The sequence below is a fragment of the Poecilia reticulata genome, linkage group LG4 (genome assembly GCF_000633615.1).
Source record: "Poecilia reticulata strain Guanapo linkage group LG4, Guppy_female_1.0+MT, whole genome shotgun sequence".
In the NCBI taxonomy this organism is placed as follows: Eukaryota; Metazoa; Chordata; class Actinopteri; order Cyprinodontiformes; family Poeciliidae; genus Poecilia; species Poecilia reticulata.
The window spans coordinates 27,905,283-27,929,397 of NC_024334.1; the positions used below are offsets into that span (position 1 = coordinate 27,905,283).

Here is a 24,115-nt window from a genome sequence, read left to right on the forward strand (position 1 = left end):
ACTCCTCAGCTAAAGATTGCATCATCATCAAAAAAAAAAAAAAAACAGACATAAAATGCATGTTTTTGCTTGTTTTATCTTAGTCTCACCACAGTTGTCATTCTGATGCCACAGCCACGGCTTGAGGGGAACACACAAGGAACAACTCCACAACATTTCCCCCCTCATCCTCACTGTGTTTAAAGCCTTCATCATTGCGTGACAATCRTTCTTTCAGTGGTGTCACACGCACCAGTGCTAATATGCTGCCTTTAATATCCTCAAAAGATAAATTCCATCCAGCCACTGGTCTGAGAAAGGTACTTTTCCAATTGCGCAAGATGAGGCCACGACTTTCAGTTGTATGCTGTCTGTTCAGCATCGCCAAGGCATGATCTAACTGACAGTGATTATCTTAAACAAACACATTATGTTCATTTTACACACCACACCGAGGTGAAAAAAAAAATGAATTCACGTCTATGTGAAGATTTCAGTGAAGCCTGGAAGTGAGCAGAATAAAAGCACRTGTACAAACAATTAACTGGACATAATGCTGTCCTTTAAGACAGTAACTGCAGAATTYCATTAAAGTCTTTTTTTCCATGCACAAGAGACTCCAAATGCCACATTCAATATCTTTCAAAGACAACGAGTTTAGAAATGAAGCACGGAACACAAAAACGCACCCAATGTGGCTGAAGAGCAACATTTATAGATGTCATTCATGTTTAAAGATGATCAATGAATCATTCTGAATGAATCATTCATAAGTTTGGCCCCACGATGCTCCTCCTACCACATTTGWTGATAGGTTCCTCTACTAATAAGTCATTTACAGTTTAAATGTGTCCAAAACACGTGAAGGAAACGTATCTAATCAGAGTAAGTATGATGTAAACTCTTAGTCTTACACACATGAAGCTTACCTGCGTTAAATGCATTATATAATCATTGCAACCTGAGCTGCAMATGAAATTTGCATACTTATGTCAAATAGGTATGGGCATTGTTCCCTTGGCTATAAAGACTTGTAGTCAGTAAAATGTCCAGTTCTCTTGAATTGACTTAAAACCTGCACATAGTTTCAAGTTTCAGTTTAGCCAAACCAGATACAGGTCCTACATTAGAAGAGGAGCGCTGAGCAGACCAATGACAGCTGTCTCCAACAGTAAAATGGGGATTATGCTTTCATCATCAGGTCCTAAAAATAAATCTTATCAGCTTACCTATGAGTCTAGTGTTATCCAGCCTAGGGACATACAAAGGCTTTTCCCGGGAAGAGGACTTGAAGTCTTGTGCTGAGGTGTGGAGTCCACTGCCACAGCGCCTAGACACGGGTTTGTCCCGTTGCTGGCTGTCCTTGATAACCTGTAAAATTAGATCCAACAGGGTCCTTCTCTCATTCTGCTTGACCTCTTTGCTGTCCATGCATTGACCCGAGGAGATGAGCAGAAAGAAGATGGTCAACAGTATGTGCCATTTCCTCTCCACATGCATGGCTTGACTGAAAAAAAAAAAAAAAGGAGTTTGGATGTTGTTAGAGATGTAATCTAAAGTTAGACATTTAACATGCTGCACACACTGTAATAACCTTTTTTTCTGACGTTTCTACTTTTGCTTAAAAAAACTAAAACATTCCTTGTTTCATGGAATACACGCAACCTRTGTTTGCTAGGTATCCCATTAAAGAAATGGTGCATGACAGGTTACGCACGATTCTCTCTGGGATTCTATTTAGTTTCTTTTCTTTTCTTTTTTTTTTTACTTATAATAAAGTAAATGCACTTAACTAAATCCAGAACTCACCGGTTGAGGAGATGCTTATGTCCTAGAGAGTGGACACAGTTGTCTTGAGGAAATTCTTCCAGGCGTTGTCTGCAGTTCCGATAGGAGAGAGAAAGAACAGCCTGCAGATTGTGCTCAACGCCGTCTTTCTTGAAAAATTGCGTAGCTATTTATACCGAGTGCCACCTTCTTGAAGGTAATGCAATCGATTTCGAGTGGGTGGTAAAGCAATGTTGACATCTTCGGAGCATTTTTTCCCCTCTTTTGTCCCAGAGGCACATGTTCACTTTGGCGCGCCCCTCACCTTTACGCACGACAAGAAAAGTTTCATCTGCAGTTGATTCGAGCCCATAAAAAGTCGGCGATCCTTTTGAGATAAAGTTTGGGAGGGAGGAAAGAAGAAAACGCGCTTTACGATTGCATTTTTTCTCTCTCTCTCTCTCTCTTTTTTTTTTAAAGAAGAGCTTGGCGCACGAAAAATACAGGAGCGCAGCAGCGCGCAGTAAAGTCGTTTTCCAAAAGGGAGCAACTTGTTGGATGCTGGATGCAGAGAACTGGAGAATCTGAGGGCCTATAAGCTTGCAGTCGAGCTGTCAACGTGCCGATGTTTTTGTTCACWGATGTCCAAGTCTTGTGACCTCGTAAGCGCTGCAGAGAATGCRCCTCCAGGAGCACCCATCCGGCAAGTTAACGCCCGAACAGAAATCTTTATTGTGATGCAGCTTGGAAGAATAACGCCAGGGTATGTAAGGGTTCATTTAAAACTGGAATTTTTAGAGAGGACAAAAACGAAATCATTCCTTTTCCCTTTAGCTCGGAGCGAAACAAACAAACAAACAAACAAACAAAAATAATATTTAGACTAATGCATGACAAATGAAGTCCAAATTTTGTCCATATGTCATTGATAGTTATAAGTCAAATCACATTTAAGAAAAAAAAAAAAGTTGAAAGAACAGAGAGGTAGTGGGGCATCTCAATACATTAAAATCTCTTTGAAAAGTTAATTTATTTCAGCATTTGCAATTTATGATACGGATTTATTACACACAGAGTGCTATATTTCCTGTGCTTATTTCAGTTYATTTTCATGATTATGGCTTACAGGTACTGACAACCTGCAGGGACAACCTACCAACGTTAGGGAACGTAGAATGTATAGAGGATATATATAAAAAAAAGATTTTAATACAGAGCTGTTGGGCTACTGAAAAATATGTACATGTATTTGCCCTCAGTGCTTTGTCAGAGGTAGGGATCAGGTCTTGTTCAAAAATGAAATTTCCTGATTGCACTTACTGTTGACCAGATAAAAAAAAACAAAAAACACTGGACCAAGAACAGAAATGGTACGGCTCCCCTCCCCAAATCATCACTGACTGTGGAAACTTACCAGTGGAGTTCTGTGCTTCTCAAGTCCACCGACCGATTCTTGGATCTTGATTTCCAAATAAAAGCCAAATTTTACTATTATCTTTAAGAAGGACTTTGGATACCTGACTGATAGTCCTTCTTATTTTCTTTTAGATGGCTCTGAAGTTGTCTCAGATTCAGGAGAAGCTTAACGGAAGAAATGCAGTAGTTGTGGTTCTTAAAGTATTAACACCAACTGTTTCCCACAATTTATGAATCTCCCTCAAACTCTTCAAAGGGATTTGGATCACAACTCTTTAGCCTGTAGTAATTTCTGTTACATGTTTCCTTCCACTCAATTTTCTACTAATATGCTTTGATATAGCCCTTCTGTATGTAGCATACCCTCCAAAAACTGTCAAGTCCCATCATTATGTTGGCCATGTTACTGCCATAATAAATAATAAAGCCTTTGCTTTTTTATTACAGTTATTGAGGCAAAAATATAAGAAACAGACTATTTTCTCAGAATGAAAAGGAAAAGGTCAACTACTTTTTGAGTGATCTTTTTTGTGTTTATTTCTGATGTGAACACATTTCCGTAAAACGGCTTTTGAAATAATAAAAAAAGAATACTTTATTTGTTTTATTTTACAGTGCACAGTCACAGTCTCACATTCTTGCTAAACTGATTCTTGTTTTTTGTGAATAAGGTTGTTTTAATATTATATTCATCTGCTGAACCTGCTGTGCCACTTGGAGGACATGCAGTCTTAGTTTGCACTGTTGCTACATTTCATTAACAAAGTCTTTTTGTTGTGAAACTGTAATATTTATTTAGAGCTCTGTTTCTTTAGTTAGTTGCACCTATTTTTTATTAATATAATTTCAAACAGAATTTTCTTTCTGTAATAGTTACGTCTCTCCGTTACTTTTAAAAAACGAATCAAAATTATTTATTATTAAAAAATATCTTCTTGATTTTAACCTGAATACCAAACATAAAGTTATTTTCTCTCCGTAAACAAACAAACAAACAAACAAACAAAACAATCCTGCCACGCCTGTCTACAATATAAACTTCCGCTGTTACTCCAACTGTTAGCGGTTGCCATAGAAACAGGTAACGCGATTGGTTAGCCTGGAAACAAAGGTCGAAACTCTGATCGGAGCCCCGTATTTTAGCGCAGTTTTGGCACTTTATTTGATAATTGTGCTGCTTTACCCCCACGCCATTGACACACAGACATGTCGCAAAGGTAACCTTTCCAAAAACCATTGTGGAATTTGTTTTTACGGTTGTTTCATTCCCAAGTGTTTAGCTTCTCAAARATATTTTAGCTAGCTGCTGGTGGGAGGATTTCAGAGACACAGTAAGGAAGAAAATAAACTACTTACAGGTTTGGTGTCTTGCCAATCAAAATGCATGTCAAAGCGTTCAGTTAATGCTACTTAGTTCTTTGAGAAGATTAAAGAAAGTAATTTTCAAACCATAAAGTAACTAAACATCCTGCTGGCAGGAAATCTACTGAACCCCTGAGAAGATTACGTCACGCGTCCTTTAGCCACTTTTTAAGTTATTCACAGTCAAGTAATTATTTCATAGAAACTACGAAGAGTCGAGTGGAATTTATTTTGAGCTTTCTCTAATACTCAGGGTCAGGATTATGCATTCATATTTAAATACATATTTTCACTCCATTTCAAAAACTAGCTGAGATGTGTKTGAGATCCATTTTCTGTTAACACAGACTTGTGTTCAAGTATTGACATAAGCTATCACCTTTAGTGGAAATAAAGTCATTAGAATAATTAGGAATAATCCGCTGAGGCACAAACCTATTGGACTTGGAGGTACTGGAACATTAGTGTCCCTGTCCGCAGTGAAGCAAGTTTAACATCAACATGGATTTAGAGGGTGCTGACCTAAATCAAAGCTTTGAAGTTTGACAAAAATTTGCAGCTGCCCATATGAGCAAGCCAAATTCTTTCTGGATAAATGTTTTATGGTGAAAGAAAGACATAGTGGCCACAGTGAAAAATGTTGGTGAAAGGAGTAAGGCGTTCAGTTAAAAAAAACACTGACATGCTGTCAAAGGCTCTAAAGTAAATGAAGTAGTAAAGCAATGGATTAGAGATGTTTCACAAACAACTGAATTAATGTGAATAGTAATAAGTACTGTATGGTTTTATAACTCATTAAATCATAATTTGGCTCTAATGGAACCCCATATTATGCATCTTGTAATTGTATTACTACATCCATTTTGGGTTTTTTTGCCAGGGAACTATGAACAAGTACACACCACTATACCTTAATGCTAAATTGTATTTTGAGGTACAATTTACAATACATTGTTTCATTAGGATACTCTTGCCTGAAATATAATGTCATCGTGTAATATTTCTTGTCTTTCCTTTATTTTATCTCCGTGTTTAAACTGTTCTAGTTCCTACAACCAGGTCTGGAAAGAGGCCATGTCAGAGCTGAGTTATCTCCTGGCTGAAGAACTACCTCCTGTGCCCCCTCCACCTCAGCGAGACAGAGTGGTGTTCTTCCAGCGGCTGGCGACCCTTTATGTGCGCTACGTTCAAGTCTTCAGGCAGCTGGAGGAAGCCCACAACATGCTGGTCCACCCTCAGAAGAGACGACTTATTCTTCTGCTTCTCAAGGGTGTAATGGGGCGAGTGCTAGAACTGAAGTATGAAATGGTGGAAAAAGAGTTTTCAGAGTACCACTATGTGGATGACATCCTGCATGCACTGAAACTCACACCTGTAAGTTTTTTTTTGAAAATAGGTTTGTTTAATTTTCATACACTATTTTTATTGTTGATAAATCTCAAGTGCCGTGGAAGAGTTTTTGCATTTCACTAACTGACAAGAAAACAAAATCAGAAGAAATATTTAACTGGTACTGGAAAGACATTTTTCATGATACTGGATGCATTTGTACAGGATAACTCTCAAACTCTTAGCATCATTGTCTTTTTAGCCTGCACTTGAGATCCCCATTCCATACTTCTTTGTCGGTGAGCGCAGCAAAGAAACTGAAGAACGAAAAACGATGGTGCTGGATGTCCTGAATTTGGCAGATGATTCAAAAGACCTTGATGTAGGTTAAAATGACACTACTTGTAAATAGAACTCTTAGTATCTTGGACTTGAAACAAATCATTTGATTTTGGTACACATGCAAGCATTTCACGTTTAAAAGTGACTTTAACATGACATTATTTTATATTAAAAGCAAGACTTAATATTTAGCAGGTCAATCAGAGAATTATTTGTGTTGCCTTGTTTATCATGGTTTTGTTTGACTTTTTTTGTGGTCCCTGCAGACTTCAATGGACAAAGTTATGACTGAAGAGGAGGCCATAAAGATCATTCAGATGGTGGAGAGGGCGTGGCAAGGCAGGGTTAGGGCGAAGTTAAACAAAGAAATCAGATTTAGCAATTTCGACAGACGGCACAGGGCCAAGGGCGCTGGATCAGCTTTCAATGAGTTGGCCGCCATCCGCATTCAGAAGGTTGTTTCTCATAAACATTATGTGACATTTTCTCTGTCTGGAATTCATCTGTTGGACCTTATTTTTCTGGTTGAACTTTATTTGCAGATATGGAAGGGGTACTTACAAAGAAAGAAAACAAAGATTGCTCGAGATGAGGAGATGATTTTTCTTGGAATGGTAAGTCAGATGTTCCATTTTGTTGTGTATCCTGAACTTTGAAATTATTAAAAAAAAATTTTAAAGCTACCATTTATTTATGTATTGATAGTACACCATAAGGTATTACTTTAAGCTGGAGCTCATGATTTTTGTACTCTAAATTTTATATCTCTTTTTGCCCTAGTTACCTTTCTAAAATCTTGGAACAAGTACATTTTGTTAACATATTTATTATTTTTGCCAGGTTATGGATCCAAAATACCAGGGGCCTCTTCAGGCAGAAATTGATGCCCAAGCTATTGACGCTTCCATTCGAGTTAGACAAAAGAAACACGAGGAAATTTACCTAAATGCAATAGATGCAATAGTGAATCAAATACGAGAATTTGAGTGGAATGACATGGCCAAGACGATGAAGAATCAGATTCGACAGTGGTTTTATGAATGTCGGTGAGGTTTGGGCCTGCAGTAGGGTTGTATTTGCTGATGTAAAGAAGTATTTTCAAAATTATTGACTTCAGTGAATGACACTGATTTCTTATTCTTCATTATGTTTTAAAGTAATACCACAGGACTATTTCCAGACTACCCAACTGTTGAAGAGGGAGGTTCAGCCATCATATTTGCTGAAAAAACCCCTCAGCAGGTGAAATGCATCTTGACTTAAATGCAAAAATAAATATTTTCTGGATATTCTGTAAAATACTGTTTGTCACTTTCAGTTAGTGGAAGAAATTGCTTTACAAGAAGAGGAGGCAGCGTCCAAATCAAAAGCAAAAGGGAAGGACGACAAGAAGGCAAAAGAGAAGAAAGACAAGGGAAAGGCGAAGGGTGCAGAGGACGTAAGTGAAAACATTTGAACTTGTCATTAGAGCAGCTTACACAGCGTATTGCTTGTTTGTGATGATCTAATGCAACTTTGTTTGGACTCACAGGATGAGGAAGGGTTGACGATGATGCCATCTGCTTTTCTTTCAGAATTGGCAGTGGCAAACAAAAGATATGAAGGTGGTTTTACACGTAAAATGTTAAAGAAATCTGATGTTTGAAGATTGTTTACAGTCCCAAATCTTTATGATGAAAATACGATTTCTGAGTACACTCACAAGTATGCTTGTGTATGTACTTGCACTCACTAGCATGAATATATTGTGAGTTAAAAAGACAAAGTGCCATAATGGTTTTCTTCTATGTTGTTCTAATCTTCCCTCTAAGCAAAAGAGTCATGTGAAAGAATTGTTGGCATTACCATAAAACTTTACAAAGTCTTTCTACTCACAGAGGTTTGGAAAACCCGTAATGAGTCTGAAAACTTCACTCAGATTCACGAAGTGGAGTTGGTTAAGGAAGAAATGAGAAAAATCGTAGAAGAGGAAGTTCGATTAAAGGTATCACTGTACCCGTGTCACTGTTGATTTTATTTAACCATTAAACCTTCCTTAGTTTTTGCCAGCTCAAATTATTGCTTAAAATTCTTCAACGTTGATAGTAAACGTAATCCGCACACTTACCAAGCTGATCAATCAACTGTGCTATATTTGTACAGGTTTGTGCGGCCAAAATATTTTCTTTTGTGCCGATATAATATTTAAGATTTGAAAAACAAAGGGATGTAACTTCACACAGGTGTTTCACTGGTGTTTCTTTTTTATTGTTGCCCCTCCATCAAAAGTTTTTTCTCTAAATGAGAAAAATCCCTAAAAGCGAGTGTTATCCTCTTTAGTTGAATTAACAGCTTTTACAAGCCATCCACCAGTCGCTGACATAGGACTGAAGAAAGTTTGATCCATTCCTCACATTCAGTTGTAAAACCTTTGAGGGCTTTTTTGTATGTCTAACCCTTTTGAAATTATCTTCAAAAAGATTTACCTAGCTACAACACACTCCACAGACAAAAAGTCAGGCAGACAGACAGATGCTCACTCACCATTTTTCCGTCTTTTATCAGGTCGATGAAGAGATGCGAGAGGAACTTGCTGAGTTGAAGTTGGCTATAGATAAAGAAAAACCTGGCAAACAAAAAGGACCAAAGGTAAAAACATTAAAATTTGATCTAATTTTGCATGCATTGCATTGATGTGATTATTATCTTAATTGACGACACAGAAGAAAAAAGGTTCTAAAGGTGGAAAGAAGAAGAAAAAGGAAAAAGATCTGACACCTGATAGGTGATGTTAAAGGGATCACATACATTTGTAAGTTTCAGGAAACAAAACAAAACAGAACAAACCACCAAAATAACATAAACTTAATTTCTTTACATCTGCTAGGACCCTTGAGTCTTTGTGTGAAGAGCTGGTGCAGCAAGGCTTACTGAAACGGGCAAAAAATTTCCGGATGCAAGATTTCTTGGGTAAGACATTGGCAAATATATTTTTTCTGTAGTTGTATTTGTGACGCTTACCTCAGATTGCAAGAGATGTGTGGAAACAAGCAAACTCTTTTAAAAGAAGAAATTCATTTTCATCTACCATGGAATTAGCTATTATGTGCTGCCCTCTTCTGGCTCCTTTGCCAGGTTATGTGAAAACTGATTAAACTAATAAGTCTTTAGCAAATGTAGCTTCTGTAAAATGTGTTAATAATAACTGTTTATTGAGGTTTATTTATAGATTTTGGCATGAAATGCTGCCTATCTAAGATAATTTTTTTATATTAAGGACAGTGATATGTTCTTTAATGATAAAACTGCCTTCTACATATTACAGAAACTTCATTCAACTCTTAATCAAAAATAACAGGCAAATAACAAAATTTCTGTTTTCTATTTCCTTTTCAGGTGACTATAATTATCTTGGCACTACATTGAGACAAAATGACATCGAACCCATGCCATCATTGTTAGATGTCCGTCAAGTCTTATCTTTATATGGAATTTTACCATTAGGTATGAAACTTATTTTAAATATTTTGTATTTAAAACAATAATATTAATGTATGTAAACATGAATTTATGATACTTGTATGGTTGAAATGTATGTGGTTTGCAGGCGCTCCAGAGGTTCATGAGAAGGCTCCCTTAATAAAGTCCATACTGCTGGTGGGACCCGCAGGTGTGGGCAAGAGCATGTTGGTCCATGCAATTTGCCAGGAGACGGGGGCCACTATGTTTGATTTGTCCCCCTATAGCACAGCAGGAAAATACCCAGGCAAGCCTGGAATGGCCATGATGCTTCATATGGTGTTTAAGGTAGGACTCTGGATGCCAAAACATTGCTTCAATTTTCTAATATTACTTAGATGTTAAGATTGAAGACATCCTTCAAAGTTGCTATATTTCTATATTCTTACGTAACTCTATTTGAGAATGTCAGCAAAAAACACATCGTTTTTAAGTATTTTCCACAGATTATTTGAAAAGGTTTTCTCCTAATTTGAGAAGCAGAGGTTTTCTAGACCGTTGTCACATAAATCTAAACATTTGGGTAATAAGAACAACAGAAGAACCAGAGAAGGTGTTGCCTAAGAGTTCACGCTGACAAAATTTCTTTCTTTGTGGTTTATATTTTTGCCTTTAAAATGTACATATCAAAATATTCGCTTAGTCTTCAGAACAGGTCAGATTTTTGGGAAAGATTATTCATTTTAATGGCTTACAAACACTATGATTGGATGAGTGTTTGCTTCTTTTGTATTGTTAGAAGTTTATGGCCTTACCTACTTATAACAATGTGCAGAGTTGCAAATCATCACTGAAAATATTTKWTGTACTGAATGTTCTTTTAGCAGTCGGTTAGCCAAATAGTACAGAAGCAGTTTTTCATAGTCGATTTATATTCAGGTTGCAAGACTTTTGCAACCCTCTGTGATTTGGATTCAAGATGCGGAGAAAATGTTCTACAAAAAAGTTCCCAAGGATGAAGAACAGGTACTTCAGATAATAAAAAAAAACATTCATAACTCAAATTGTAAAATAAAATATTTTGATTGATTTAATTTCATTRCAGTTTTAACTCTTTTGTGTTTTATGAACAGCTGGAACCTAGGCGACTGAAAAAAGATTTGCCTAAGTGTCTTAAACTGATCAAACCAGAAGATCGTGTCCTGATAATTGGAACAACAAAAGCCCCACAGAATTCTGAACTTAAATCGATGTGTAAAATGTATGGCAAAATCATCCTCATCCCAAGACCTGACTACGGCTCAAGATACAGTAAAGACATGACACACAGTAATTCATAAAAATGATGAAAATTAGACTTGTGGTAATGTGGAATAAAATAACTATTAATTCTGTGTAATTTTAGTTTTGTGGGAGAAACTTATTAAAAAGCAAGGAGGAAAAATAACAAACGCTTTGGACCTCACCTCTCTGACGAAGGTGACTGATGGCTACACTCCAGGCCATATGGTGCAGGTCATCAGCAGTGTTGTCACCAAGGATCGCATCAATGACTTGACAAAGCAACCCCTCACTGCTGATGATTTTATTGTACCACTTGCCAAGTTTGAGCCCGTGCTCCAGAAGGAGGAAGAGGCGCTAAAAGTATGTTGAAGCAGCAATATTCAAAAAGCAATTTAAAGCAGGTTTAGAAGAAGAATTCTGATTCTTTCTGTGATATGGCTAAAGTTGTAGTTAGAAAAAGTGGAAAAGTCTTTTATTTCTGTTTTCAGATTATAATTTTGTATTTTTAAGGCATGYATTTAGGACATTTTCTTTGTTTTTCTTCAGAACTGGTATGCAAAAACACCTCTAGGAAAAAGAAGGACTAAAGCTGCTGCTGAAAAAGAAGACGCACTACTTAAAGCAAAAGATGCAAAGAGCAAAAAGAAAAAATAAAACTGCACAAAAAGTAAGGACATTTTGTTTGGTCAGTATTTGTTGCTGTGACATCACTTGGCAGTAAGTCTATATATTTGGAAAACCTCCTTCTTTTTATTTAAATTGTGCCACATTTGAAAGGAAAATGCATTTGTTTTGTGGAGTGTTTTYATTGTATAAATGTAAAACTTYCCAAAGCGCCACTAATCTGAGAGATATCGAGATGAGATTTTGCAGTCATTGGCAATTCAATATCTCCACTTTAAGAAACCGAGTTCTATTTTCGAACACTTCAATGCACACCCCACCATAGMGGGGCTTATCATATGCCACGAAGAGGAATCGCGTCTGAGCCGAGTTTGGCCATTCATACTTCTCCAAAGGAAGTACAGAAAATATGGTTGACAGTGCAAAACTACTGAAGGTGTCAAGCAGCGTTTAAAACCAAAYCATACGTTATCACTTCATCGATGTAATGCTAAATGGATGGGAAGTGATCCCACTAGTKTGTAATCAAGTTAGTGACCAGTCTGAGATGGAAGTACCAGGCTATTTGTTAAATTAAATCATTAAATTAGTAATATGTCTTGTTTCTTCAGACTTCAATCATCTGATCGAATAAGGGACGCCAAACAAGAGCCAGTTGCAGAAAAAGATGTTGGCATTTGGCAGAGAGGATCTGGCAAGTTTTTCCAAGGGCACAGCCGACACACTCAACTCTGCTGCCCAACAATTAAATGCTTTTTCCTTACAAATGTGACACAGTTTAGAGGAAATAAACAARCTTTCTAATGGAGTAAGATKCATTGCCAAGAAAACATTGCAACAGAGGCAATTTATCAAACACAAATGCCCTTATTTTTGTGTCGAATACATGTTGTAAGAAGAAAATCTCATTTTAATGTTTCCTATTAAATATTCCAGTGAGGTTCTAATTAATGTCTTTATAATAAAGATTTCTCATATTTATTTCTGTGGTTTGTTTTGCATCTTCACACTCTCACATGCACAACGATRCAGATAAAGTTTGATTTTGCTGCTATGCTTAAGAGTTCACTGTTGTGAAAAGGTATAAGGCTACTACCCCTTTAATTATTTCTCTTTTTGTCCTGTTTCTTGGTAAAACTGAAAYATTTTATATCAAAGAAATTTTTATATAAATCCAAAGAAAGAAAGACAAAATCCAAACAATAGGCAGTTTTTATAGGGATGTGCAGCAGCATCATAGTTTTTTTTTTTTTTTATGAGTGAGAGTCATAAGTCAACAGGTGTACTTCGAATTGTCCATAACCCAAATACGCTAGASCTTAAGCTCAAATGAAAGGCCGACATTATCTTTTGAGACTTTCTGGCCGAGAGCAGAATTCATGGTTCCATCTCTCACAGTAAGTTGTCCACGTCTTAAAGAAACTGAGCAGGTTCAGACCATTACACTACCACCACAATGCTTTACCGTCTTTTTCTGAGTTTTGCATCAGATGTAGTGGGAAAACCCAACTCACGTCAAACAGACTGTGTTCCAGGAAATTCTTGATTTTACAGATCTGGTAGTAATCAGACATAAAGATGCGGTAAATAACATTTACATCATTATTCCTTTAGGAGCATAAACTTTTCACCTAGTGCTAATTGATGGAGAACTTTTTAAAATGAAGCTTTGACATTTGACAAATTGACAGCTGATTCTTGTCTTCACTCATGTTATATTTGTCTTAACTTTAAATTAGTTTCAGGACGACTGAAAAAAAMCCCCAAAGTATATCTGGAAGGAGGCAAACACTTTTTCATGGCAGTGAATGTTATAAAATATGATCATAACATCTAATCACAACAGAATGTCTGTTTTGACATGATTGCTGTTTTACATGTTGATTACTTGGATACACTATTTGAAGGTCAAGTAAGTTATTAGCTAAGTAACCTATTTTTGTGTACACCTTGAATAGGCCACAGTGTACTAAGTTACTTTTGCAAGCTTTATGCCTTTTCAGATATCTTTTTGGATGTGATGTAAGGAAAATAGTCCAAAAATCAAAGCATCARAACTCATTTTGTTTCTATTTTTAAATGTCAAAGAYAATTTGAGTTAAAAATAAATAMATAAATAAAWAAAGCTGATAAGGACTTGTGAGCAGATAGCAATTTAATTCTTTATACTACTATTCTTGTCTGTGTGACGACAAGTTGTTTTCTTGTGTCCCGGTAGGACTCAACAGAGATTATTATGTCGCTAGAGTTTCACTGGTCTTAACAAAGCTCCACAACACATGGACCTGTCCATCACAAGGGTTTAGACACAGCAGTGGTTGCTGCTGACTGTGTTTCATGCAGATGAGGTGACCCATAAACTTWAAGTATGGTTAAAAATAAAGAAAATATAATAGAGATAGTAAAGAAAGAGAGTGAGAGTTGTCAATTTAAGATAGTTAATGTTTGAATTACTTTAACTTATTACTTTTCAACTTATCCAAATTGAAATAAATGTAATGTAATCAGTGTGTGGAAATATTTTTCTGGTGCTTTTCTTTTTTTTTGTCTTTATTCAGTGAAATAGGATACTTCATGTTGCTTAATCTTTGATGTCCTTTCCACTGCAGCAGCAGATGGAAACCCCCCTTGGAGATCCATGGAAATGATTTCATCTGACCTGAAGTTTAAACCAATGCCAGACATCAGTGAACACTTAAGAGGGTTATCAAGCTACAACATGATGCAAGAAGGTCTCTTTATTGTTTTGAGRAAAATTGTGAGCCACTGATTCATGCGCAGAGAAAACCATCAAACACACTAATCCTGTAGTTTGGATTTAGATTGTTGATGGTTTCATTGATGCTTGAAAACGAGTTGCCTCCCAGCACAATTAAAGCCAAAGCTATCTTTGCCTTCACACTGCCAGAATGCTATTTTGGAGGTTAGTATGTGGGGACAGATATGTCAGCTGTTCGGCACCCTGCTCCATCACACCACAAAAACACTAAGCGTATTATAGGCTGTCAACTTTAGAGACCTGGATGTAGCAAACAAACGTGGACTTACTTTTTACTGGTTAAGCTTTTTCCGTTCAACTTGAAGGCTTTGTATAAGGCAGGATTGACAGATCTGATGTCATAATGGATAATTTATAATTTTCCTGAGGCAACARGATGGATGTAAGGACATTCTATCTGCAAGTTTAGGTAAGTTAATCACTGCATTTGATGTCTTATCATTTGTAAAAGTCTAAAGCCTTGACTAATCTTTTCCACAATATATCTGACTCCTGCTAAAGACTAAACATTTGACAGTAGTATTTTAACATCATCTGCTTTTTATTTTTAGGTTTTGTCAGATGTATTTGTTTATTAGATTTACACCATTGCTGACATATTGTTGTCAGTCTGTCAACTCTGCATGATATCTTTTGATACACCATAAAGCCAAAAGTATTGGGTCAACACTTTGTCACTACGTTCAAGTGTTCCAGTTACTTTCATGGCTGCCTGTGTTTAAGACCCAGCCCCTAATTGTGAGTAATACTTCTACAAAGATCTGTAAAAGAAAGAGTTGCTCAGTGAATTCAAGTGCGTTTCTATGATAGGATGCCACCTGTGCATCAAGTCCAGTCATGAGATTTCCTCAAACTATTCCACAGTCAATTATTAGTGATATTATGACAAAGTGGAAGCAATTAGGAATAACAACAAYTTAGCCAAAACAGGAGTAATCCAAGGAAAATCCCGTAGTGGATTCTGTGGATGTTGGCTTGTATATAGTGTATAGAGGTCTCCAACTCTTTGCAGAGTATAGTTACAGACCTCAGAGCTTCATGTGGCCTTCATTAGAACATCTAGCTACCTGTGAGACGTCACCAAGTGCAACACAAAGCATCAAATACAGCGATGTCAAGCACACATAAACCAGATTCTAGACCAGTGGAGAAATGTTCTCTGGAGAGACAAATCATGTCATTCTTTCTGGCAATCCAATAGACAAGTYTGGGTTTGGCATTTGCCAAACAGCACTTGTCTGACCCTTGCATCAAGTGTAAAGTTTTGTGCAGATGGAATTATGGTGTGGAGCTGTTTTCTTCAGAGGTTGGGGTCCAGAACTCTTTATGCTTCAACTTACCAAAACAGTTTGGTCTGACTATAGAGTCAGGCCTTCTCCTGACTCTATAGGGACAATCAGGAGATGGCCGCTTCAGTTCAAGCGTTACTGGACAACTGTGTGCAAATCAAGGCCTGTGAGGACATGATTGGGTGAGACTGGTGTATAGGAACGGGACTTGCTGTACTGGCTTGACCTCCAACCATAGGAAATTTATTGGGATGAAACGGTGGGGAGGCTGTGAGCCAAGCCTCGTACAACATCAGTGTCTGACCTTAAATATACTTTCTTGAAAGAAATGAGCAAATATTCCCATTAACACACTTCTAAACCAAAAGAGTCTAATCTTTTGTAGTGGCGAGGCCTGAGAAAACATAATAAAAATGAGATGTAGTTTTGAGACTCAAAAGTATAAYGTTGTCCTTATTATTTAAGGACCTTAAGATTGATTGTTGGCAACCAGTGTTTGTCACCATATTATCTTGTGTTACAGTGCCTTGCAAAAGTATTCAGAACCCTTGAACTTCTTTTTTTTTTTTACATTTTGACATTAAACCACAAAATTMTAATTATGTCAAAAATGGGTTCTTATGAGAGCTTGTCATGCATTTGTATTCAGCCCCTCAGCCTCAAGTGAATAATGTGTACTAATTAGGGCAATATTGCATATTCTTGCTAATGCATGTTTAGTTTTTCCTGATGGAAGGAAGCCCTCTGCCTCAGTCTCAGGTCTAAGGTCTCTGGCATCACTGCTGAGTCTAGGTGGTTCTGAATGCAGCAGAGCGAAGTGACAAGAGATTACTCCATTCTGCACTGCAGAGGATGGCTGGCATGCTATCACAAAGATTGTACATATGAGAGAATAAGTATTGGGTTTTATCTTTGGTTGGTCAGGCCTCTAGTAAAAACATTTTCAGTAGTAGGCTGTGTGTTAGGTCATTGCATTTGTGTGTTTCCGTAATAATGGCAAAATTGTYGTTGTGACGTGTGATCTCAAACTAAATGAATGAGTGGAAAGAGATTGAGGTTTGTTTTAGTCTTAGTAAGACATTTTTTTTTCATAAAGATGTAACGGATATCTACTTAGAACCTTATTTCTTTTTTCTTTTCACTGCAGATTCCTTGTAGAAAGTAAATAAACATCCACCATCCTCTGGAGATATGGGGGACAATAAAACTGGAGGGATTGTTGCAGCTGCAAGTAGGTTTTCCAATCAAACTTACTTTCAAAACAATTTTCAGTGGTTTTTGTGCTCTGATTAGCCGCCTCTCAATACTCTAATGTTGTGTGGTTGCCAGTGAACCGACTGAAAGTGGTGAAAGGATTGGAGGATGTGGAGGTGTCCGAGTGTGAGAGCTGCTCCTTTGAGGTGACTCTTAACCTGGCTTACATAGAAGGCGTTTGGATCAGGGATGGGATGCAGGTTAAGTCGAAACCAAGTTGTCGCATCGGCACGCATGGRAAGAAACACAGCCTCATCCTAAACCGAGTGGCTTTGGGAGATGCTGGTTTATACTGTTTCCAGGCCAGTGAGGTTCAGACATCAGGCAGACTCATTGTTAGAGGTAAGGTGATGCAGCACACTCAGTGTGTGTTCCACCATACTTGACAACAGGGGAGTTACACCCATCAATATTCTGCTTATTATACCCGATGACAGCCCAACGGTTAGTTTTTAATAGAAAGAACCCTCTGCCATGTTATATTTGTACTCTGGTGGAACAAAAAGTATTAGGATGCTGTAATGGGGGTTGTTTTAGTATTTAGTGTTTGAGAGAAGGTGACAGTAATATTTAGTCAAAAACTTGGAAAACCATGTTTTGTCCTTTAAGCACTATCTGCATCAGCTTCACAAAACCCACTTAAACATCTGATCTCTCATCAAACATCAGACATTCTCTCATAACTCTAGAGGGCAGTGATGCATAGTTGTGATCTCACTAAACAGTATCTTAAGCTGCCTTAAAGASACACCACACAATTACAACTGTTACAGCACCTTGTGCTATAAGTAATTTTGTTAGAAACAATAGTTTCTCATTATTGTATTTTTTTTCTGTCCTCAAATATTATGTACTCAAGTCAGGAACATATGAATTATTATCAGCATTTTTTCTCATTTTACTCATTCTTTATCAAGTAATAAATAAATGATGCAACGATTTGACAAAGCACATTATAGTGTTATTATTAACACGGTAGTCATACTTTACATTTTTCTGTCAGCTAGAGACATATATATTGTGAAAGAGCTGGAGGATGTGGATACGCTTGAGCGTCAACCCGTTAGTTTTATATGCGAAGTGAATCAGGTGGATCTGGATGGTCGGTGGTATCGTGATGACTGCAGAATCCGACCTGGAGACAACATCAAGATAAGACATCAGGGTGAGAAAATCAATCATTCACAAGCACAKATGTTCACAACTGTGTTTGCTTCTCATTTAGTCTTTAAAATACATCCTGGACTCAAAGACAACTAGACATGATGGATTCAACATAATCTAATTTCAGGAAAAGCTCATGCTTTGCTCTTCAAGTCAGTCAGACCAGAACATGCAGGTGAAATCAGATTCACTGCAGAGCGGRTTTCATCTTACGCCACTCTTACAGTAAAAGGTGAGTCAACACACTCCCACCTGATATACAGCAATGTAAACATTGCTGTTCAAATTTCTGACTAAATCAGACATCTTCAATGCACAATAAAAATAGGATATTCAACTGTTAAAGATAAACATTTTTTCACCATCAATGTTTTTTGTTCTTTTCTTATAGAGCTGCCAGTCCAAATATCTCGACCACTGAGGGTCAAAATTGCCATGTATCGCCACAGGGGTTTACTAGAGTGCCAGGTGTCACGGCCTAATGCTCAGGTCAGATGGTACAAGAACAGGAAGGAGCTCCTGCCCTGCAAGAAGTATCAGCTAATCAGCCAGGATGTCTACAGGCAGCTGACCATCGAAGATGTTTGCTCTTCAGATGAAGACACCTACACATGTGATGCAGGGGATGACAAAACTTCATGTCAACTTTTAGTGGAGGGTGGGATACTTGTTGTCAAAGAAAACAGAATAAGAGATAGTGTTAGGTCTATCTGTTTTAGATAAAATGTACAACTTTTGCAAAACAGCTTTAAGTGCAGGATCATAAATAGCAGCTAATATATTTGCGTTTATTTTCTTCAAAGACACAAATCAGAAAGCACAAGCTGTGTGGTCACTTTAATATGTGTTATTGTTGTACATGCAGAGCAGGCCATCAGCATAGTGCGGGGGATGAAACCTATGGAGGTGATGGAGCCGAACCCTGCACTATTTCAGGTAGAAACCAGTCTAAAGTCTGGGAGACCCCCGAAGTGGACTCTAAACAGTGAGGTCCTGGAGCACTCTGCAGGAGTGAACATTGACCGGCAGGGGAACCTACACAGTCTCTGTTTCACAAGCACAGACAGCTCCATGTCAGGGCCTGTGGTGTTTGTGGCTGGGAAGAGCCGTTCCACCGCTCAGCTTTCTGTGAAGGGTGAGTTTTCCTGCCCTCCATTCAAAATGACATTTTGATATCATGACATCCCAATGTGATGCATCGTTCTACCGTGAAAAAATTTGGATAATACTTYAAAAAAGCATTTGCAAGAAATTCTATGATTTTAAAGTCAGTGAAGAAAAAAACAAATAATTTCCTGTATTTGCCAGATGTAAAAAAATAATAATGGCTTTGACATCATTGCTTTTTATTAAAACCAACCATACATTTTGTTTTAATATACCATGAAACATTTGTGCGATGCAGGATTTTCCTTGGAGCCTGGGTAGGATTTAGATTAATTTACTTTGGCAGATTTGCTTAGATTAAGTTTTTAAAAAATTGTTTATATTTCTTCTTGATAACAAAGACYCAATGATCATGCACTGCAAAACTCTTAATTAATTTGGATGTTTTTCAATCGTCTGTTGTACGCATYCCCTCATTAGAGCGACCTCTTGAGGTTGTTCAGCACTTAGATGATGTGGAGGCAAGGGAGAGCAGCTCTGTGAGTTTGTGCTGTGAGTTTGCCCCGTCTCCCCGAGTTGTGCGGTGGTTTAAAGGTCGCACCGCTCTGAAGATCTCGAACAAATACACCATGAAGAGAGAGGGGAAACGAGTGGAACTGATCATTCACGGCCTGACGGGGACTGATGCAGGACAGTACAGCTGCATGGCTGGAGGTTCACAAAGCACAGCACAGGTCAAGGTTGAAGGTGCGTCAATAAAAATCGTTTTTAATATCACTGTGGTATGCAATTTGCTTAATCATGATCATTTTTTGTCTTTGTGTTACAGCAAAAACATTGAAGCTGGTCAAGCATCTTGAGCCTGTTGACATTGAGGAAGATGGCACTGCCACTTTTTCATGTGAGCTCAACTATGTTGTTGCCAACGCCGAGTGGCTGGTTAACAACGTCCGCCTCAGCTCTAACGCCATCAACCGGATCCAGCACATGGGCACAATGCACAGCCTCGTGATGCAAAAGCTTAGACCACAAGAGAGYAGGGTCACATTTAAAGCAGGCCTTCTCAATGAGACAACCATCTTAAAGGTTAAAGGTCAGATACGGAATTATCTGAAGAGCACGATAAAAAAAACACCTGAATTAGGGAAACACATAAACTCGCCTGRACTTTTGTTTTATCTCCAGAGCGCCCGGCAGTGTTTCTTAGGTCCTTGGAGGATGTCGTTGGAGAAGAGCAAGGGGAGGTCTGCCTGCAGTGTGAAATCTCTAAAGATTCAGTAACACCTCTCTGGAGGAAGGATGGTTCTGTCCTGACACCTGATGATAAACATGAGTTTGTACAGTGCGGGAAGTCCAGGGCACTGATCATCCACTCACTGAGCAAGAACGATGCTGGACACTACACTTGTGACCTGGGCACCAGTCAGTCCAAGGCTAAAGTTACAGTACATGGTAAGGAGACTGTAAACTGTACTGGACAGTTTAACCGCTTCATTTTTTGCATTTGGTGTAATTAAATCTAAAATAGCCAACTCTTTACCACATTCACCTGAGTGGGGCTGTTTTATCAATTCTTGTGTTTGCAGATCTACATGTTACTATTGTTCAGCGGATAAAGACAGTATCTGTTCTGGAGAGTGAAAACTGTACTTTTGAGTGCCTTCTCTCTCATGAACTGGATGATGAACCCATTTGGACCATCAACGGTCAGGTGGTGGTTACCAACAGTCACATTCAGCTTGTCCACAACAGTCGCATCTATAAGATGGGGATTAGAGATGTCGTACTTTCTGACGCTGGTGACGTCGTCTTCACAATTAAAGACCTGAGTTGTAGAACCATGTTATTTGTGAAAGGTGAACAGTTGTGTCTTATTAATATGTGCTTGTTTTGCCAATTTGAAGCAGACAGTAAGATGCTTAGTATTTTTCCTCCTTTAGAGAAGCCTGTGCACATCTTCAGGGACCTACTCAATGTAAAGGCTGTACCTGGGGAGGACGCTGAGTTGAGCTGTGAAATCACCAAACCAGAAGTCACCATTCGGTGGCTGAAAAATGGACATCCTATCAGGCAGAGCCCTAAATATGAGATGAGCATTGAGAAGAACTTGGCACGCCTGGTGATCAAGAATGCCTCCATCAGAGACTCTGGTGAATACTGCTGCGAGGCTGATGGTGTTGCATCCCGAGCCAAGGTGGAGATCAGAGGTAGTTATGTTTTTTTTTTATTAATCTTTCACTTGAAGTAAGAGTCTCACGGGATACAGTTGATGTCATTTTATCTGTTTCTGAGGCTACAATTCACACTGACTCACCAAAAATTTAAAAACTGTTCTCGTCCCCAGTGAGTCTTGATTCCAGCTGTATGATTTGGATGARAGTTTCAGAAATTGGTGTAAACGATCAGTATCTTTTTATGAGCATCTTTGGAATTGGAGATTAATTTCACAGTACGAACAAATCTCCTGCAACTTATATGAAGAAAGATTGCTGGCAATGCRCTGAAATAATGCTAGCATATGACATTGCCTTATTAATATCAGGATAAAAAAAAGAATTTATTATAATTATGTTGTGTAAATTAAAAAAAAAGTATATATTTTTTCAAAATCTACTGAACTTACTTTTTCTTTAATTTAGAACTTCAACACACTTTTGCAAGGGAGTTGAGAGATACTCGAGGAGAAGAAAAGGGTAAAGTGACACTGGAGTGTGAGACCAGGCGGCCTGCCAAGCGTGCGACATGGCTGAAGGGCATGGTGGAGCTCAGATCTGGGAAGAAGTACATCATCAAACAGAGGGGAGTGGTTCTATCCCTTACCATCACCTGCCTAGAGAAAACAGACACGGATATTTATGTGTGTGATGTTGGTACCATGCAGAGCCGGGCACAACTTACTGTGCAGGGTGAGTCAACATGCAAAGTGTGTTCGTTTGGTAGGATCACTGCTGGTCAACCATGTTTATTTCCTTTCAAAAAGGTCCCTATGCTGTGCATATAAAATACGTTTTTGTTGACGTTTCTGTCATCTAACACAATATAACGGAAAATACTCCAATAGCTGATTTATTAAAATGAAGTAATATAAGACCTTAACAGTAAGCAGCTATTAATTGCTGATTTTCTTGGCAAAACTCATAGCTTTTATTGAAAAGCTCCTGAAAACCATTGTGATCATAGTGTCTCTTTAAAAGTATTCATTCAAATTCAAAGTATTCATGACCTTTTAAGGTTTTCCAATTTTGCCACATTATAATCATAAACTACAGTGTATTTTGTAAGAATTATGTGATAAATCAAAAATAGATGGGTAACTCTGTAGTATAAGTAAAAGAATACATGGTTTTCAAAATGTTTAGAAAGAAGAATGTGCAGATGTTCAACCTAACTCTTGTATGTATATAGCTCTCAGTCTCTAGATTTGAAAAGTGAAAAACCCAGGAAGATTTGTTCTGCAAAATATTGACTCAGATTCATGCAAAAGCCCAGCAGACTGTTCAGATTTTTATTTCTAGACTATTTACTAGTCAAGTACTTTGATAATCTCAGGTACCATCAAATCCCGATAAAATTATAAAATGAGGACAAACGTTTTAAAGCTGATAACAGCTACTGTATTTAATCTTYATGTAGTTATGACTTTTCCTTATTTCAGGTCAGAAGGTGATAATCTTGGATGAATTAGAAGATGTGGAGTGCCTTGAAAGTGACACAGTAACATTCAGGTGTCGAATTTGTCCCGATGACTATTGGGGGGTCAAGTGGTATCTGGACGAGACTCTGCTTTATACCAATGAGGTCAATGAGATCCAGGTGACACCGGGAGGTTTCCACACCCTTACATTTAGACAACTTGTCCGTAAAGACACTGGCACTATTTCGTTTGTAGCAGGGGACAAAAGATCTTATGCCTCACTGCTAGTTAGAGGTAAGGACTTTGACCCTTTCTAGGAGTACTTAATATTTATTTACACTTCAGTCAGAGATAATAAGTCCGTTTGTCTTCATGTTACCAGAGAGGCGTCCTACCATTATCAAATCACTGGAAGACTGTGAGGCTTTTGAGGGAGGAGGCTTAGTTTTGTCTTGTGTGACTTCCAAGCCATGTCACATCTTGTGGTACAAAGATGGCTGCCTGATGTGGCACTCCTCCAGATACTTCACCACCCATTCTRGCTGTGAAGCCCGACTGACCATTCGAGAGGTCAGCAACAGCGATGCTGGAGTGTACGAGTGCAGCGCTGGCTCAGTCACAACCACAGCTGTCGTTACTGTCAAAGGTATGAACATAAAATGTGTCACTTATTGTTACCATGTCTTCCTTATTTACTAAAGTCAAGAGTCATAGCAGGTTTTGTAAAGCGTTGCTGTCTTCTTCAGCCATCCCAGCAGAGTTCACCCAGCCTCTGCATGCTGTGGAGGCCAAAGAAGGAGAGGCTGTTACGCTTACTTGTGAATATTCTTTACCTGGAGTCCAGTTTCATTGGAGGAAAGGTTTTGAGAACATCCGACCTGGAGAAAAGTATGTCACGAAGCACAGGAAAACCATCATCTCTCTTACCATCAAAGCGCTTCTGCCTGAGGACTCAGGAGAGTACACATGCCATTGCAGGCAACACCAGACGACAGCCAGTCTCAAAGTGCATGGTAAGCTATGTGAATAGAGTTTTCGTTCACAATGTTTACTGTTTTACTGAAAAGCTTTGTGTTACAAAGTATGCATTAGTTTTACAAATATGCAGTGGTGGGAAGTAACGAAGTACAAGTACTTTGTTACTGTACTTAAGTAGAGTTTTCGTGTATCTGTACTTTACTTAAGTAGATTTAATAATGGGTACTTTCTACTTTTACTCCACTACATTTTACAGTAAGTATCTGTACTTTCTACTTCACTACATTTCTACAAAACTGTCGCGTTACTCGTTACATCCAAGTCGCGTTGCTCTTTTTTTCTGTTAAAATGTGAAGTTCAGGGATTTAA

General features: G+C 38.1%; 3 protein-coding genes across 6 annotated transcripts in view; 2 read left to right on the top strand and 1 right to left on the bottom strand.

Moving 5' to 3' along the window:
- Positions 1-2,216, bottom strand: part of alkal1 (ALK and LTK ligand 1) — an 11,175-nt gene extending 8,959 nt beyond the window's left edge. Inside the window, exons 1-2 of the mRNA XM_017304274.1 lie at positions 1,789-2,216; positions 1,209-1,486 (exon numbers count right to left, since the gene is read on the bottom strand). Of these exons, the coding sequence (XP_017159763.1) occupies positions 1,209-1,479 (271 nt within the window). The 5' untranslated portion in view covers positions 1,480-1,486; positions 1,789-2,216. The remainder of the gene's footprint in view (positions 1-1,208; positions 1,487-1,788) is intronic.
- A 10-nt stretch (positions 2,217-2,226) lies between these two features.
- On the top strand, positions 2,227-12,522 carry zgc:153738 (IQ and AAA domain-containing protein 1). Of its 4 annotated transcripts, XM_008407983.2 has the most exons (20): positions 2,227-2,509; positions 5,571-5,898; positions 6,116-6,235; positions 6,462-6,650; positions 6,738-6,809; positions 7,036-7,241; positions 7,353-7,437; positions 7,514-7,633; positions 7,727-7,799; positions 8,073-8,179; positions 8,740-8,823; positions 8,898-8,959; positions 9,062-9,144; positions 9,571-9,678; positions 9,782-9,981; positions 10,573-10,659; positions 10,767-10,944; positions 11,039-11,277; positions 11,464-11,584; positions 12,153-12,522. In XM_008407983.2, the coding sequence occupies exons 1-19, from the start codon at positions 2,388-2,390 to the stop codon at positions 11,569-11,571; spliced, it is 2,571 nt and encodes an 856-aa protein (XP_008406205.1). In that variant the 5' UTR covers positions 2,227-2,387; the 3' UTR covers positions 11,572-11,584; positions 12,153-12,522. The 4 variants fall into 4 exon arrangements, with proteins under 4 accessions (XP_008406205.1, XP_008406204.1, XP_008406206.1 ...); XM_008407982.2 differs by having other exon boundaries at positions 11,464-12,522; XM_008407984.2 differs by having other exon boundaries at positions 2,227-2,449; positions 11,464-12,522.
- Positions 12,523-14,515: 1,993 nt separating this feature from the next.
- obscna (obscurin, cytoskeletal calmodulin and titin-interacting RhoGEF a) overlaps positions 14,516-24,115 on the top strand; it is a 49,239-nt gene continuing 39,639 nt past the window's right edge. The window contains exons 1-16 of the mRNA XM_017304275.1: positions 14,516-14,729; positions 16,757-16,840; positions 16,939-17,205; positions 17,867-18,028; positions 18,155-18,259; positions 18,419-18,685; positions 18,893-19,162; positions 19,615-19,881; positions 19,964-20,227; positions 20,320-20,586; positions 20,721-20,990; positions 21,075-21,341; positions 21,774-22,040; positions 22,790-23,062; positions 23,151-23,414; positions 23,515-23,781. Of these exons, the coding sequence (XP_017159764.1) occupies positions 16,801-16,840; positions 16,939-17,205; positions 17,867-18,028; positions 18,155-18,259; positions 18,419-18,685; positions 18,893-19,162; positions 19,615-19,881; positions 19,964-20,227; positions 20,320-20,586; positions 20,721-20,990; positions 21,075-21,341; positions 21,774-22,040; positions 22,790-23,062; positions 23,151-23,414; positions 23,515-23,781 (3,517 nt within the window). The 5' untranslated portion in view covers positions 14,516-14,729; positions 16,757-16,800. The remainder of the gene's footprint in view (positions 14,730-16,756; positions 16,841-16,938; positions 17,206-17,866; positions 18,029-18,154; positions 18,260-18,418; positions 18,686-18,892; positions 19,163-19,614; positions 19,882-19,963; positions 20,228-20,319; positions 20,587-20,720; positions 20,991-21,074; positions 21,342-21,773; positions 22,041-22,789; positions 23,063-23,150; positions 23,415-23,514; positions 23,782-24,115) is intronic.